Source organism: Periplaneta americana, chromosome 13 (assembly GCF_040183065.1).
Source record: "Periplaneta americana isolate PAMFEO1 chromosome 13, P.americana_PAMFEO1_priV1, whole genome shotgun sequence".
In the NCBI taxonomy this organism is placed as follows: domain Eukaryota; kingdom Metazoa; phylum Arthropoda; class Insecta; order Blattodea; family Blattidae; genus Periplaneta; species Periplaneta americana.
Window position 1 is genome coordinate 121,339,924 of NC_091129.1, and position 16,560 is coordinate 121,356,483.

A 16,560-nucleotide genomic window follows, 5' to 3' on the forward strand; every position below is an offset into this window, starting at 1 on the left:
ATTCACTTAACTTTAACCCTTACTTTCTCCGTTTTTAATAAATGGTGCTTGGCCCACTATGGCTCTAAACCCTTCAATTTTATACTTTTTGGTCTTTGTATCACTATGCAATTTTCCAAGAGTTTCACACAAACATCTCATCCGTTAATTTCTTCTTCTGCCTATTGATGTAGCAAAATACTTATCTTTTCTTGAATAATTACAGTAAGGGCAGTCATACAATTTTAAGTCTAATTGTTTTGCGAGCACACGGAATTCAGAAATTTGATCATTAAAGCATTCAGGAATGTAATTTCAAAATAGCGAAAATCTGTTTATTAAAATAATATATTTTATAAACCCAAAATACAAATAAACGAAAAGTAAAATTTAACTGAAGCTTGAACAGCGAAAAGATAATCGCTGAAGCTACCAAGTTGCAGTTGACCACGAGAAAAATGTTTAGAGAGAGGAGGATTTGATTAAATCATCAGCTCTCCAGTGAGAGTGACCACAAGGATCCTGAATACAGAGAAGTTATGTTTCTTTTTAAGTCGTTAGTTAACTAAAAGAAAAAAAAACTACTAAATCTGTGACTGGCTACTCCATTTTTCTCAACCAATAATATTAATATCGCCCTCTCACCCATAATACAGGTTACAGAAGAAGCTATCTAGAATAACTAAACTAATCAAGAAGGCAAACAACTTCAAACTGTGTCTGTAACGTTATTTTTATGAATACAGGGGTGAACCGTAATTAATGTCATTAATTTCAAGGGGTTAATTTTTTAGATATTAAAAAAAAAGGTTTAAGACTATTTTTCTTGTTTTTTTTCTTCTTCCTTTTCGAGATAAAAATTGTTTTATATGAAACATTTCATACCGTGTTTTAGGAAAGGAATTGATTTAATATCCAATATACTCAGTCAATTTAAGACAGTAGGTTATTATGATAATAAATGATTGAAAGAATTTTAGTTTTGTCCTTTAAATGTGCAAAAATTTGATCTGAACAAATGTAACATTTTAAAATTCTTTTCCAGAACGAAAAGTTGCGTGGTAAAGGGGTTATTGTTTATAGTGATCTCCCCAAGGCTAACTCATGGGTAATCAATCGAAAGGGCCTATCTTCCTCAGAATGGACCAATGCTTTAAAAATGTCAAGCAATATTTCGGCGGTTCGCGCAATACCGGGCAGAACTCTAAGCACAACCCGCTGCCGTCATCCAGACTGTAGTGAGCTTGAAACACTTGGACATGTGCTTGGACAATGCCCTAAAGGCGAGCTGCTGATCAATGCTATAATCTTTTCGCTGTAAGAAAAATCCTAATATAAACAATAGCACGTGACTGAAGTGAGGCTTCATTGGCCACTGTTTGGCGCCATAGATTCTCAGTACGTGTTCCCTCCTACTGTTGTACATTCTGTTTCATGTTAAACATTTCCCGTTACTCGTCAAGTAGGCCTAACCTCACTACTATGCATTTGTTTGCTTAGGAAACATTTACTTTATAATTACTGTAATTAAAACTCACTTAACTTATTATATACAGTTAAGACTATTTTGTTTTTGTCCGTTTTTGAGAGGGTTTCCACTCTTATGATTAATAACCACAAACACTGAGAACGCAGAAGCCATACTTCAGTACCACGTGCTTACGTGAACAACTACGAGCTCAAGTGACGCCAGCTTGTTACAGGAACAGACTACCTCGGTATTACTATTGGTATTCATCCGCGTTCATAGTACATAACAAAATATAAAAGTAGCTTTTCTTTTACATAGCGTTTTACATATAAGTGAAGTTATATGTTTCATCGTATTTAACAACTAGAATTCAATTTTTTATTTTCAAATAATACAAGATTATGATTTCCAAATACGAACTATATTTTCCTGCGTCATGTGAGTGTTTCGACAGGGAGCCAATCACGGGTATGACAGCAACATGCTTATGTTTATATCAGGATTTTTCTTACAGCGAAAACAGTATAGACATCATCGTGTACGACATGCTGTGGTGACATCGTTAAAAACTTTAAATTGGGAGATTCATGAGGAAATGCATTGTGTATCATCAGATGGTTCTTTCAGACGGGCAGACATTATTGCTATTAACGGACGCTTAAAACGAACTCTTGTTCTTGACCCTACTATCCGTTTCGAAAGGAACCTAAATCAGGCCACCGAAGTAGATATTGAGAAGACGTCTATATATGAACCTTGTTTGCCGTATCTTCCTTAAAAGTACAACGTCCCTCTTAAACAATGGCCTGACATTGGTTTGCTGTTTGGCAGTAGAGGTTCTATTACAAAATTTACATGGAATTATCTTAAGGAACTTCACATTCCTTTAGATTTTGTAATGTCTATTCTTATAAATATTATCAAGGATTCTCTTCAAATATTACATCATCATCTCTATTTCAATTAATCCACTTATATATTTGCCTTTAACAATTAACTTTCTTTTTTCTTTAATGTTTCAAATCACATTATATTGTACATGTTTATTGTATTCAGGACCCTTGAGCTGATGTCTTTAATGAATAAATAAATTGTTCAGATCAAATTTCTGGACATTTGAAGGACAAAACTAAAATTCTTTCAATCATTTATTATCATAATACACTGTTCTATGAAATGTTTTATATAAAATATTTTTTTTTCTCGGAAAGGAAGCAAAAACAAGCAAAAATTGTATTACACTTTTTTGTTTGCAATATCTCAAAGAATAGCCCCTTAAAATTAATGACATTACTTAGGGTTCACTCTGTACTTTCTCATCGTACGAGTCTAGCACCGAAAGTTACCCAGGATTTGCTCCTATTGGGTTGAGGGAAAACCTCGGAAAAACCTCAACCAGGTAACTTGCCCCGACCGGGATTCAAACCTGGGCCACATGGTTTCGCGGTCAGACGTTCTAACCGTTATTCCACAGGTGTGGACTTTAATATTATAATTTATATTAATTTTATTTTTTCACTAAAAGAAACATAAATAAAATTCTGCAATGCCGAGTAAAACGTTTTCACGCGCAGTTTATAATGTATGTGATTATCAGGGAACGGATTTTCAGGTAAGTACTAAAAACTAATATTCCAAAATATAAGACTGAAACAGGTGTAAGGCGCAGTTCTAATTTAGGACCAAGATTGTATAATGATTTTATAAAGAGGAATCCTAAACTAAAATTATGAAACAATACATTATTGAAAAAACAAGTGCTGGAACTGTTTTTAAAATTATAATTATCATATAAGCTCAATTCTTATATTTTATTTTTTTTTGTCATTTTAACAATGTCGTATTCTTAAATTCGTATGTTTATGTGTATGTAATATGTTTTTTCTTTTTAATTTTATGTGTAATTACAGTTAACAGTTTAATCGCAGTTGTAATTGATTTTTTTTCGATACAGTTTAATATTTCTTACACTCGAGCTCAAGCTTCTTGCTTTTCCGGGTGTGACTCGGTTATAATTTTATTAATACAAAAACACAATTGGAAGAATGATCACAACTTCCACTCGAGCGAATGCAAAATCTTGTGGATCCAATGCCTAACATAAGTGCTGCTGTGATCAAAGCTCGGGGGTATGCAACGAAACACTGATTTTTTTCTCACAGTCCAGGATATTTTTGTTTTATGATTACATACTTGGACTTACAAATTATTTTTGATCCAGAAGAATTTTCAATTATTTTTTTTTGGCAGGATAACGCTATTTAAACTAAATGCATTTTCGTACTAAATGGATTAGAAATACATACTTTTCAAGTATCCACCGGCATTTTTTCTACTCAATACTTATCTTAATGCAATTGTGACATATGCTTTCTACAAAATACTTTTGAGCACTACTGTATATACTAGGGGAGAGTTGGGTAGTATCGGACATCGGGTAATATCGGACAGTGATGTTTCTTTCATCTACCACCAGACTGTAGTACCTAAGTGACATGGTTACGTTTCTGTATGCGACATCAGAACACTGCTGCTACCATTTTGTGGTAGATGAAAGAAACATCACTGTACTACCATCTGGTGGTAGGTGAAAGAAACATCACTGTCCGATATTACCCAATGTCCGATACTACCCAACTCTGCCCTAAGTAACAATACTACTCCGTAGAGCATGAACTTCACAACCCTGGTTGTGAACAAGGCCTCAAAACGGTTCTAACCGACATCATATCCAGTCAAGTATACTCGGTATCATTTCTAACTTTTAGTATCTAAAAATTCATTCCCTAGTGATTATTTCAGCACTTGTGATACATCAAAAACATACTGACAAGCGAGATAACGTGACTACGAATGCGCAGAACATTCGAATGACATACTACACGTCACTGACCGCTGAGCCATTGTCTTATACAAGAAATCGTAGGCGATTACGATTTGCGGGGCAATGAGAGGATCAAAGCATTCGTGGAGGGGTACGATGCATTTTGCTAGTTCGTGGAATCAACACCGGTCAATTTACGACAGGTAGTACGCAACTGAAAGGGAGTATAGTGAACGTTTCTTGTGTTGGTGTGCCTGCTGATGGAAATGCCATCACGTGTAGCCTATATCGAAATTTTCTTTACCTTGCATAATTTCAGGAGTAGTAAAATAATATCAAGTATAAAATGCTTCTTAACGACCAGTTTGAAGTAGTTTGGAAGACCGGACCCCAAATAGAGAATCTACGTAATTCTAGAGGGAAGACTACGCCCTCCACCAGGGCTTGAACCCCAAATAAATTGGTCACATGCTACTGAACTAAATTAAAAAAAAACAACCAACCAGAAAAAGGAAGGTGTTTGGTGTAAAATAAAAAAAATAAAAATCAACTATACATCATTGTATGGAGGGTCTTTCTACTTACAACTAAACAAACAAAAGAAAATCATAATTCACAGTGCAACAATTGGTAATAATAAATATATATTATAAATAACAATCCATGCAATAAAGATATTTACAAGCACAATTCATTTTGAATAATTATTATTGTTTCCTAATTCAGTTTACAAACATTTCTAGTGTGAAATCTAATAGAAACAACATTTCTCTAAGAAATACTAACATTAGAACAAAATTAAATACAATTTTCTTACAAAAAGATAGCTACTGAACGTGAAATACTAAAAGGCATTGAAGTAAAGAAAGAAAATGAACTGTACTTGTTTAAATTATATTTTAAAATATTGCAATTAAAGAAAAACAATAAGTTGTGAAAAGAAGTGTAACCAAAACCATCTACATAACCCAACAACATTAAAAGAAAAAAAAATAATCATAGGTATCAATTTTCTCAATAGATTCAACACTCTAAAAGACGAGGAAAATACATTCATTCAAGTTTCAGGAGGTTTTATCTCAGTTGAAGTGTATGTGTAAAATTTCATGCTTTTTCTCAGTATACGTGAAAGATTACGAGTTTTCAATTTGTTAGTAGTAGCAGCAGTAGCTATTTTATTTAACAATGTTTTCAACTGCAAGGATTATATTATCTTTTGAGCGTTTTCTACATCTGCTGAATAAAACTGCGTATTTTACATCACTCCAAAACCGAATTTATATAACTTTGTAATGTGTAACAGCGTCTGTAGGACTGTAAGCCGTATGCTAGTATTACCGTCAGCATACATAATAACTCAAATACGACTAGAAGTGGGTATATCTGAGACAAACTATACGGTATGTATACAGAGCGTTCCTCTGGAGATCTGTCCTAGTAGTCATGTTCCGTCGGCTTATATGATGGTAGTGTGGAGAGCCCGTCCGGAGGAAACTAAACAGTAGAGAGTGGAGTGGAAAAGAAAAGTATAGCGGAGAATTTTTGAACCTACTTATGATCAAGGAATCTGGAGAATAAGAACAAACTTAATTACAAAAATTACGTAAAAGTGCTATTATATCTGAAGGCTGAAGTGACTGGGCCACATAATCAGGATGGATAGTAACCGAATAATCAAAATGCTATTAGATGCAAAAATGGGTGGTGAAAGACCTAAACTAGGGTGGCTAGAAGACACTGGAAAGAAATGGTCAGTTACCCTAAGAATATCAAGACTAAACTGAAAGAGCCGCAGTACTACAAATGTGTATGCATTTACGTAGTTTTTTTTCTGGTTGTATTCGAGTACAGATGGGTACAGTCTTAGACACAACAAGTGACCATCTCCTATAGCCTAGCGTGAATTTATCAAAGTCCACTTCGGGCACCGCCTTGTTTGCACGACTAAGGAAAAAATGTTTATTTTGTACCTAATTTATCCCTTGAGTATTTTTGTAGATTATGTATAACACATTATATATAAACAGAAACAAAAACAAACAAACAAAGAAAGAAAAAAGAAAGAAAAACAGAACGGTGTCATGCATAAGAAATTCGTTCATGTGTGAACCTAAGCTCCCACTGAATCAGTCGAAGTCTTCCGAAGAGGACTTAGCGTATGACAGTTCGTCATTTTTTTGTCTAAGATTATAGGGTAAAGGTGCCTAATTCCGTGATACCCCTATTCCCGTGATACAATTTCAATTGACTGCCATGGAGTTGTGGTCACTGACTTTTAAGTTTTTGAAATATCTAACAGATGCCAGGAGATGTCTTCTTTTCAATTCTATTGATTACCCGCCTTTTGAATAGAAGCAGTCGACTGCAGAAGCTTTTGTTCAGTGAAAGGTGGTTGACCAGTAAGTTTTTCTTTCTCTTGTGACCGCTCCTGAAGAAACATTTTATATTTGAGGTAAGAATTAATATTAGCATTATAAAAATGATATATTACTGTAGATTAAAGCCAGCTGAATCAATGTGTATGATTATTTGAACATTATGAGACAATAACAATGCTACAGGAGCTTTCCCATTTTCGGATTTATTTCCATATTTCTCCTTCCTGGCTCACTCGACCAGTGATGCCAACGCTCAATTGCGAAAATTAATGTCTATGAAAGAAAAGAGTTGTGGAAATAATAATAGAAATAATTATAATAAAATAATAGGGCATATATTTGACTTCATTACTGCTGTTGTTAGGAATATGATTAATGAGAAATAATTGTGTTATAATTCAATTTATTCAAATTTGATTTTGTATTGAATTTAACTTTTAGTTTATTTTGTTTATAATGTATTAATATGTAATACGTATTCTTGCAGTTACACAAGTATTTTCTATAAAATTTGTCACTTAGGACCTTTTTATATGTTGTAATTTCTTGCTTAATCCATATTAAAACAATATACCATGACTTTGAAGTGTTTTTCCAAATGCACGTTTGTTTTCTGAGCAGTTAATGAGGATTATTTTAGTATCACGGAATTAGGATATCACTCACGGAATTAGGAAACAACTATCACGGAATTTGGATCCCTGTCACGGATTTAGGAGCCACTGTATAAGAATGAAGAATCACATATTATATACCAAACTTGTGAAACTGTTGACAGTGAATGTTGTAAAAACTGTAGCTAAAGGTCCAAATAACGTCATTTAGGTGTTATTTGAAAATTTTTATTACAATTTTGGCATAAATATAGACTTTATTAAATATGTCACGGAATTAGGCAACTTTACCCTACATATTGGACGTTTCTTCGAAGAGGAGTCAGGTTGTATTGATATTTCAGCGATTCTACAAATGTTGTTCGATTCAGCTTCAGCAGCGTCCTTAACATCTGCTTCGAATTTGTCTGAGTTCAGTACCCTTTCTATGAACACGATTTTTTAACACACGTATTTTTGTCTGCTTGGCCTTTAGTTTTTCAGACACATTTCCTCACAAAGTAGATGACTTCCGTCAAAACCGCCATGCTTCCTTATTTTAAAAATCATATAAATTCCATGAGATGCCAGATTGTGAGGGACACAGTATGCTGATACAGTTATTTCCCAATAAAACTGGGAAACTGCCAAAAGCTATAGTTTCCATGACGTAAACCTTACAGCTCACAATGAAGTCTGTACTTTATTTATCAAAGAAAACTGTTACACGAACGAAGTGATACAATTTGAAGAGTTCTGTAAAAGTATTCCTGTGAGTAGTCAAATGGGATTAGGAATATTTTCATCTACTCTTTGATGTATTTGCAGAAGTTTCTTCAAAATTTAGCATTACAATAACATAAAATATATAATATATATAATCCAATCTTCCTCAACTTGGTGAGGTTGCCGAAGACAAAGAATTAAACAGTAACATTTAAAATGACATTAAAATGTCTTACAAGAAATTTGTTTACAAGAAACTAAAATTTGCAGTAGATAATATTTCACACAATGAACATTTATAAAAATACAGATAAAAATAGACTGAGAAAATTTAACTGTAATTTGAATTGAAATACAAATGTCGCCGTAAAATCTGCAGACAACTCTTCAAAGCTATAATACAAATTTCCTTAATTGTTGTTGGGACTCCAAATTTATGACAGAATGACACAAATTGTTTTGTTATGGTCCCTCTAGCGCCCACCATTAATCCGATGACTTCTATATCCCTGAGTTTATATGATGTTTTGTAATAAGGGATAGTGGGATCATAAATTCTCCTTTTCTCTAGATTAACCTCCTCAGGTTGATTCTGATGCGTCTCGAATCTGATGGTCGGATCCAGAATATAACCTTTTGTCTCTCCAGGTTTAAATGCTATAATATCAATACGCCGATGACTTCCAGTATCCGATATTCCATGGACTTCTTCATAGGTAGTGTAGCCATTGGACTTAAGGCATGTTGCTTTTACAGACCTGATCTTGTGATGTCTGCTGTTACGAAGAGTTTCGCCAAATGGGCATGAACCCAAGACATGAGCCAAAGTTTCAACCTCACTGTGGCATCGGCTACAGTGGTTATTGTCTTGAGTTCTGCCTGGAACAGCTCGTAGAGGAGCAACATTACCGGTCACCTTTAGCGCATCTCTCCACTCGGAGCTAGAAAGGCCTGTATGATGTCTGACCCAGCTGTTTGCGAGAGTGAATTATTACTCCACGTCAAATGGGATCAGAAATGTTTTAACCTACATTTTGACATTTCTAAACAAGTTACAGCTGAGCGAAATACAAATCTATTGTTGGAATTCAGCAATTTATTACGTCTTTGAACCCAATCAAAAAGGCGTGAAGATTAAAAAAGAAAATTTCTCAATATACAAACAGCTGAGCAAAATACTAATCTAGTGTTAGGACTCGACAATTTATTATATGTCTTCCACTATCACGGGTTTGAACATGGAATTCCCCTGACAAATGTACTTCACCATCAATCTCAGCTGTCGTTTCACTGAAGACAGAGACAGCCAACGAACTTCTTCCTCAGTTAAGGTAAGTAAATAATGAGCACAGAATGAGTCTGGTGGACGTTTGATCGATGAAGGGCAAGGTATAGATCGACAACGGAGAAACTTATGAGATGTTTTTCACCGTAACAAACAACACACGAAAAGAAACTCGGTGAAAACAAAAACTACACATAAAATATAGGTATCTCTGGTGAAGTAAAAAATGGCACATTAATATCGCTGGTCTACAATGATTTTGCTACTGAACAAAAACAAGTGTACCAACCCCAATATAAGTGTGCTGATTACAGATCTTAAGTCCGTTTCTTTCTATCACGTCACAATTTTAAAATAATATTTTTAATTTTTACATTTTTAATATATTTAGATCCTTATGAAGTTGCCTGGAAAATTTCTGTGTGAAATAAAACTATAAATGTCTTATTTATACACTAAATTGGAACACCAACGGTTGTGCTCTATCTACATTTTAACATATTCATGAAAATCGTTTGGAATGGTATGAAATCAAATGGGGCTAGAAATGATTGTTCTGCGTCTTGATATCTTTGCTGAAATCACTTAGAACTCTATAAAGTAAAATGGGTCTCGAAATAATTTTTTCCTTGGCAAGTTTTTGCAGTAAAATAAGACTGAGAATTTCTTCCTTCGTGCAAATAAATAGGGCTACAATTATATTGAATTCATCTGCGTATTGGCATTTCTTCAGAAATTGGCACGAATTAAAAATAAAAAGAAATTAGCGATATCTTAACAGTTATTTCAGAAAGTAAAACGAGTCTAAAATTGCTACATTTAAACAATCGAACTGAGTAAAAATATTCTTCTCTACATGCTCACGTCTTTAAAATCTCGCCTAATGGACTTAAAAATGGTTCCTCTATACTCTTATGTTCGCAGAAGACGATTAAAAAAATGTACAGTCAAATGGACCTTAAGTGTCTTTCTACACACGATGAAATGAGTCGAAATATTTTCCACCACATAATGGCATACTTGAGAAACTCAAGTAGTACTTTACAGAAAGAAATGGGATTAGACATTTTACTTCTATTTCGACATTTTTAAAGGCATTACCGCACTTCATGGCGTACAAATGACTCTGAAACGTTGCCCTCATTTTTTTCTTTTTCTTTTACTTTCACAAAGTCTTGAAGTGACCTTACATAGTAAAATAGAACTAAACGTCTTTTCTTAAAGTTTAAATGCAACTGAAACATTTTCAGTGACATCTTGACACATTTGCAAAAGCCATTAAATACTTCATATTGTCAAATCGGAATAGAAATGTTTTAGTTCACATCTTAATACGTTCGAAAAATTCTTTCCATAGGTAAGTAAAAAGAGTTTAGAAATCTCTTGCTTGAAATCTTTACATATTTGCAAAAAATAACTCGACGAAGTTAAATTGGCCTATATAATTATTTACTTAAGGAACCCTGCTGCCTTTGCATATTAGTAAAAGTCCTTTATAAATTTGCCAAATCAAACAGATTTATAAATGAGTCTCTTTGTACAGTCAATTACTAAAAGTGGACAGAGGAGTTACGCAATAACAGACTAACCGACAATTTGAAAAAAAAAAAAGATATTTACACAAATCTGTTGATGACAGGCTAATTTAACTCGGAAAAAATCAAGAATGCGATATCTGAATTTTGCTGCTATTTATAAGCAAAAAATTCGTTTATTGCATAAAATTCATTTATTTATTTTGCTTTGAAATATTAATTCAACTGCTGGTCTCTTATAAAAAATCGGTTAGCCTTTTTTGGTATTATTTGTGCTATTTTTTTGTAATAGTATGTGTTATAATTAGACTTCGTGGAATTGCCACGAGAATCGCAAGGTTTACTGCGCACGCGGTATAGACTGTATGAGAAGGGGGCATGCAAAGGATGGAGTATGCCTCTGATGTAAACACTGAGCAGTATACTGCGGTTACAATAAAACCTGTATCCTGCATTCAAGAAATATAATGAATGATCATTGAAGTAGGAAATGTCTAAACATGTAAATACACTATTATTTTATAGAGAGATATATTAACTCTTAAAATTTAATATAAGATGCATAATCTTTGAATATGTACATTGCAGTGAAGAGTTACGTACATTTTGAGCGACTGCAAAGTAACCTCCCCCGATGGTCACTCAAACAGTTTTTATTTTGGAAAAATGTACTTTCAACATCACACGATGTAATAGGTGCATATTTGAAGAACGGGAAGTCACTACTTTCTAGTACACCAACTTCAGATGTCTTGTCGTGACTTGATAGTACATCATTTATACTACGAAGTTGTGAATAGGCAGAATTTTTAGCAATAATGTTTCGCAACTTACATTTCACTTTTTCTGAAATTAGTGAATTGTTATTTTGGATAACGGTTTGTGATACTTTATCCACTATATTAAGGGCTTCTGAGATTTGTAGTTTAGACGATTCTAACAGTGTGATGCTTTCGGACACGATTTTAAAATTAGAATCAATGAACAGAATATCTTCCAATAGCTGTTCAGAAGGCAATGATTTTACAGCTGCAACAGTGGAACTGTCTGTGCTATCCAATGCATCAATTACCTCCATTATTTTGCCGTAATGTTCTGCATAATAATTAACAGCATCCAACCACGTTCCCCAACGGGTCAAGACTGGCTGCGGGGGTAAGAGTATTCCAGGGGCAATTATTTGGAACTCTCATTGTAGTATGTTTGATTGAATTCTTGTCTGCACTGAACAAATGTTAAGCTTTGACTATTCCAACCACAGTAATGCAAAAACAAGTGCTTACATAGGTATACATTAGCTGTAGCTGCTCTATCTATTTGGACCGGTCACAACTATTAACATGAACTGCTTATACTACGAGACCAAGCGGTCGCTCACCTCCTCTATACTATCGTACATCGGCAACCTGATTGCATGCTGCGTGTGGCAATTCAACGAAGTCTAGTTGTAATACTTCTTGCGTAAAATGTTTTATATAAAAAACATTTATTTCAATGGCTAATATCTCGAAACAGGTTTTCGGCGCTTGGTCTCTTATTGCGTAACTCCGTCCATTCATATTCATTTTGACACACTTACAGAAGTTATGTGAAATATTACGAAGGCAATGGACATTAGACCAATGTCTTCCTTCACATTTTATAATTACTAAATAAGTCATGCCATAGAGCTTTATAAAGTCAGACGTTCTTACCAGACGATTCCCTGAGCTCCCGAGCCAATGGGCTTGAGGTTCTGATAACGCTTGAGTATGGTAAATTTCGTATCGCCGACCTCCACAGTATAGAACATGGAGGAGAGCCTGGAGGACATCTTGGGGCCGAGGAACGGCATGCGTGGGGCAGCAGCGGGAGGCTCGGCTCTGTGCAAGCGGCGGCTCCAGTCCTCTGGTCTGTAACACAAGAAGTGGCGGCTCGTTATTTATCTTAAATCAGATTTACAAAGCAAACAAGTAAGGAAAGGTTGTAAATGTGTAGAAAACACAGAATAAAACTGTTTAAATTATTTATTATAAGGTTCCTTTGAACTCCTGAGGCTACAAGAAGACAGTAATAATATCGATGGTGTTTAGATATAAGGGCTTAACCCTAATTTTTTTAAATTTGATTTTTTTGCTCTAATTAGTGTAATTAGTTAAAGTTTAATTACAAAATGTGAATATATGTTTTTGACAATTATGTTTACATTCCTTCATTTAAGGTAACAGTCGGCCTCGGTTAACGTAGTCGGTATAGCGCTGGCCTTCTGTGCTCGAGGTTGCAGGTTCGATCCCGGCCTAGATCGATGGCATTTAAGTGTGCTTAAATGCGACAGGCTCATGTCAGTAGATTTATTGACATGTAAAATAACTCATAGTATACTTTCTTATGGACTACTTTTATGGGGTAATAGTTTTTATACTAATAAGGTTATTATGTTACAAAAAAGCTATTAGAATTATAACTAATTCATCAATGAAGGCACACTGCAGACCGTTATTTGTAAATGAAAAAAATATGACTGTAACGTCACTGTATATTTATCAAGCCCTAAATTTCGTTAAAGAAAATTCACATATGTTGACACATAGGAATGATGTTCACATTTATACAACACCAGAAACCGTGACCTTTTGACATACCTAAATGCAGGCCAACTAAAACAATGAATAATTATTTTATTATGTCTTTAAAAATAGCAAATAAATTTCCCAGATATCTTTTTAATCTGGAAAGGAAGTCTTTTAACAGACTTGTCTCTGGTTGGTTAATCAACAAACCATTTTATGAAATTAATGAGTTTTTTAATGTCAACTTTGTTGAGAGTTTTTGAATTAATTTTATTGTTTTGTTGTTTACTATATATTACTGACTTTGTCAATTGCACTATGTTGTGTGCTCTGACTGTATAACACTGAATATACTGCTGATATTAACCTCTGCAGTTGCGAGCTCGTTAAATAAATCATAATTTGAATTTTAAGATAACAAATATTAATACAGTATGTTAAAATATAATTGTTGTTGATTCTGACAAATCTTTCTTTTGTGGTATAACCCTTTTACACCACCGGTCAAAGGTTTTCGATCACCTATCACAACTATGGATTTGTGGTTAAAACAGGGATTTCGTTTTGAATATTATTTCATATCATAATGATAGAGAGAGAAAATATTTATTTTGTTGGTCTAGTTTTTCCGATGTGTTTGTACAGTGAAATAAAGTATATAGTTGTTTTCATAGCTGATCGAAAACTTTTGACCGGTAGTGTACCTAAACACCATTGATATTATAAGACGGTAATTGTAATTCGTTATATAACAACAGAGACTATTTAAGACGATAAGATTATAACTGTGATTTCAATTTAAATTATTTTTTTAATGCAGCTTTAGAACTGAGAACTTTATTCTGAGAGTATTTATTGTAATTCTAATTCTTTATGTAAAAAATAGAGACTATTTACATAAGATAACAATTATAATTTAAATTCTTTGTTTAACGCAGCTATTGAAATTAAAGGCTTTTCAGAGATGATGATAATATAGCTCTTTATATAAAGGCCCAATCCAATCACAGAGAACATTCTAAGGCAATACGATAAATATAACTGCAATATATGTATTTAGAATCCCTTTTGCAATCACAGACGTTATTCAAGGATGATAAATGCAATTGTTTTCTTAGACATTCGTCTAAATTGCAGATAGTATTTACAAATTTTTTAAATTATTACTTTAATTATTTAATTAACATCCCTCTGAAACTGCAGAGGCCACGCAAAGACGAAAAGGTGGTGATCTGAACAGTAGTTACTTAATTCCCTTCCCTTTAAATGATGTGATTGATCGGAGGAGATGAGATAATTTATTGTAATTGCAATCATTTACTTAAGGGAAAAGGACGGTATTTTTTGGTAAAAATGAGAAAATTAAAAAAAAAAAAACTTTAAAATACTCTGTGATATGTGTGAAATATATTGCATAACATTTTGTGGGTATTTCTGCCTTATTGGATGTTGAGACGCCATTTTTGAACTACTTGCGCTCTAGATTTTTAAATCACACACCTCCTTTGATTGTTGTTTCCGGTAACTTCATTTTTTTGCTACATTGCCAGACAAAAATGGATATAATTTCTGAACTATTAAAGATACACGCATGAAATTTAGAACGACCATCCTCTAGACTATTAGGAAGCGTTTCTCTGTAACAGAATTTTTCTAATTGATTTCATTTAAAAAATATGTCTGTTTGCAAAAAAAAGTGTTTTTTTTTTTAATTTTTATTTTACAAATATAAGACCTAATATCAAAATTCTGTTACAGACAGTTTGTAGAACATGCTTTTACAAGTAAAATGTAAAAAACTGTTTGGATTTATCTTTAAAAAAATGGCTTAGATATATCGGTTTCAGTAAAATCCTGCACTGCGTACAATTTTTTTAAAATCTGGACCCCAAAGTAATTTTTTTTTTCAAAATATTTATATTGGTTGAGTTGCTATAGCCATAATCTCTCTACATAAAAAAAAATATATATTTCGTCTCTGAAAACTACAAGCATTATTCAAATGCGATAAGATAACTGTAAATGTAATACATTAATTATTATCCATTAAGCAAACTACAGCACACACGCTGTTAAAATATAATAAGATTATAATGTAATTATAATTCTTTATTTTACGTTCCTTTTGAAACCAGACGGATTATTTTAACACGTAAGACGATACTTATAACAGCAATTCTTTATTAATTAATATGTTACGCATTACAGAAATGTCCATTAAAACCCAGATACTGATATTTTTAGAACCACAACATATTTGTCTGTATTCCTATAAATAGAAAGTAAAAGAAAATGTTTCTGACATGAGGTAGCCATTCAAAATAGATTGTATCAAGCATTAACATAGTTGGGTAATAACAGGAAACAAATGAGTGTGGCTTCTTGCTCTTCATTTGAACTCTGTATGAATATTAGAGAGGAAACAAGGTTTTTCTTTTTTTCCCGCTGAGTCGAAGAAATCGCATCTGAACTGCAGATGAAGAAATTTGAATTTATCTTTTACACCCCGCTCTTCACTCGGCTTTATCTTATCACCCGGACACACCTTGAAGCTCACACTACGTTCGCAGAGACACGGCAATGCCAATTTACGAAATATTCTCCATAATATCTCATTCAATTAAGGAATGCAAATTATTGTAAATTCAAGAGCTGACATCCATGTCAAGAAACGCTTTTACTTTGCTGTATAACGACGTGAAGTTATGGAACATTTCGTACGCAAAACTTGGACATATTAGTGCAAAGTTTAACAATAATCACGGGATTTGCGAGAATGTCGTAAGCGAAACGCAGAATTGTAGCTGTTAATTTTTTAACTAGATTCGAAATTACTCGCAAAGAATTACCGTCAAGTATGTCTATAATAGTGCTCCCATTTTCTTCTATAAAGAGAGAAATTGTGAGGATTCTTGAGAAGATCTTGAACTTACAAGTTATGTTTACGAAAACTTCAGATGTGATAAAGACAGATTTAATACTAGCAAAAAACACTTAATTCTCTACAAATATAAATAAGAATACAAGTTCTAGCGTATCCTTGAAAGAGTAAAAATCATTCTCAAGAAGCAATTCTTACACATTTAACAAAGATAGACAAGAAACAAAGATGGTTTAAAACTTACATTTCAATTAATACAGAAATAATACAACTTCAAAATTTATAATTATTTATGATGTCAATGCAGAAAGAATACTTACATATCCTGCTCTTCAGATA

At 33.4% G+C, this 16,560-nt stretch overlaps 1 protein-coding gene across 8 annotated transcripts in view; it reads right to left on the reverse strand.

Annotated features, from left to right (window-relative positions):
• The window catches only part of bsk (mitogen-activated protein kinase dJNK), a 952,253-nt gene that overhangs the window by 26,728 nt on the left and 908,965 nt on the right, over nucleotides 1-16,560 (reverse strand). For 5 of the 8 annotated variants that reach the window (XM_069843975.1, XM_069843973.1, XM_069843977.1 and 2 more), the window contains one exon: nucleotides 12,486-12,683. In XM_069843975.1, coding sequence (XP_069700076.1) covers nucleotides 12,486-12,625 — 140 coding nt within the window. In that variant the 5' untranslated portion in view covers nucleotides 12,626-12,683. Of the gene's footprint in view, nucleotides 1-12,485; nucleotides 12,684-16,560 lie in introns of those variants that run through there. The other 3 variants (XM_069843981.1, XM_069843980.1, XM_069843979.1) reach the window with 2 other exon arrangements.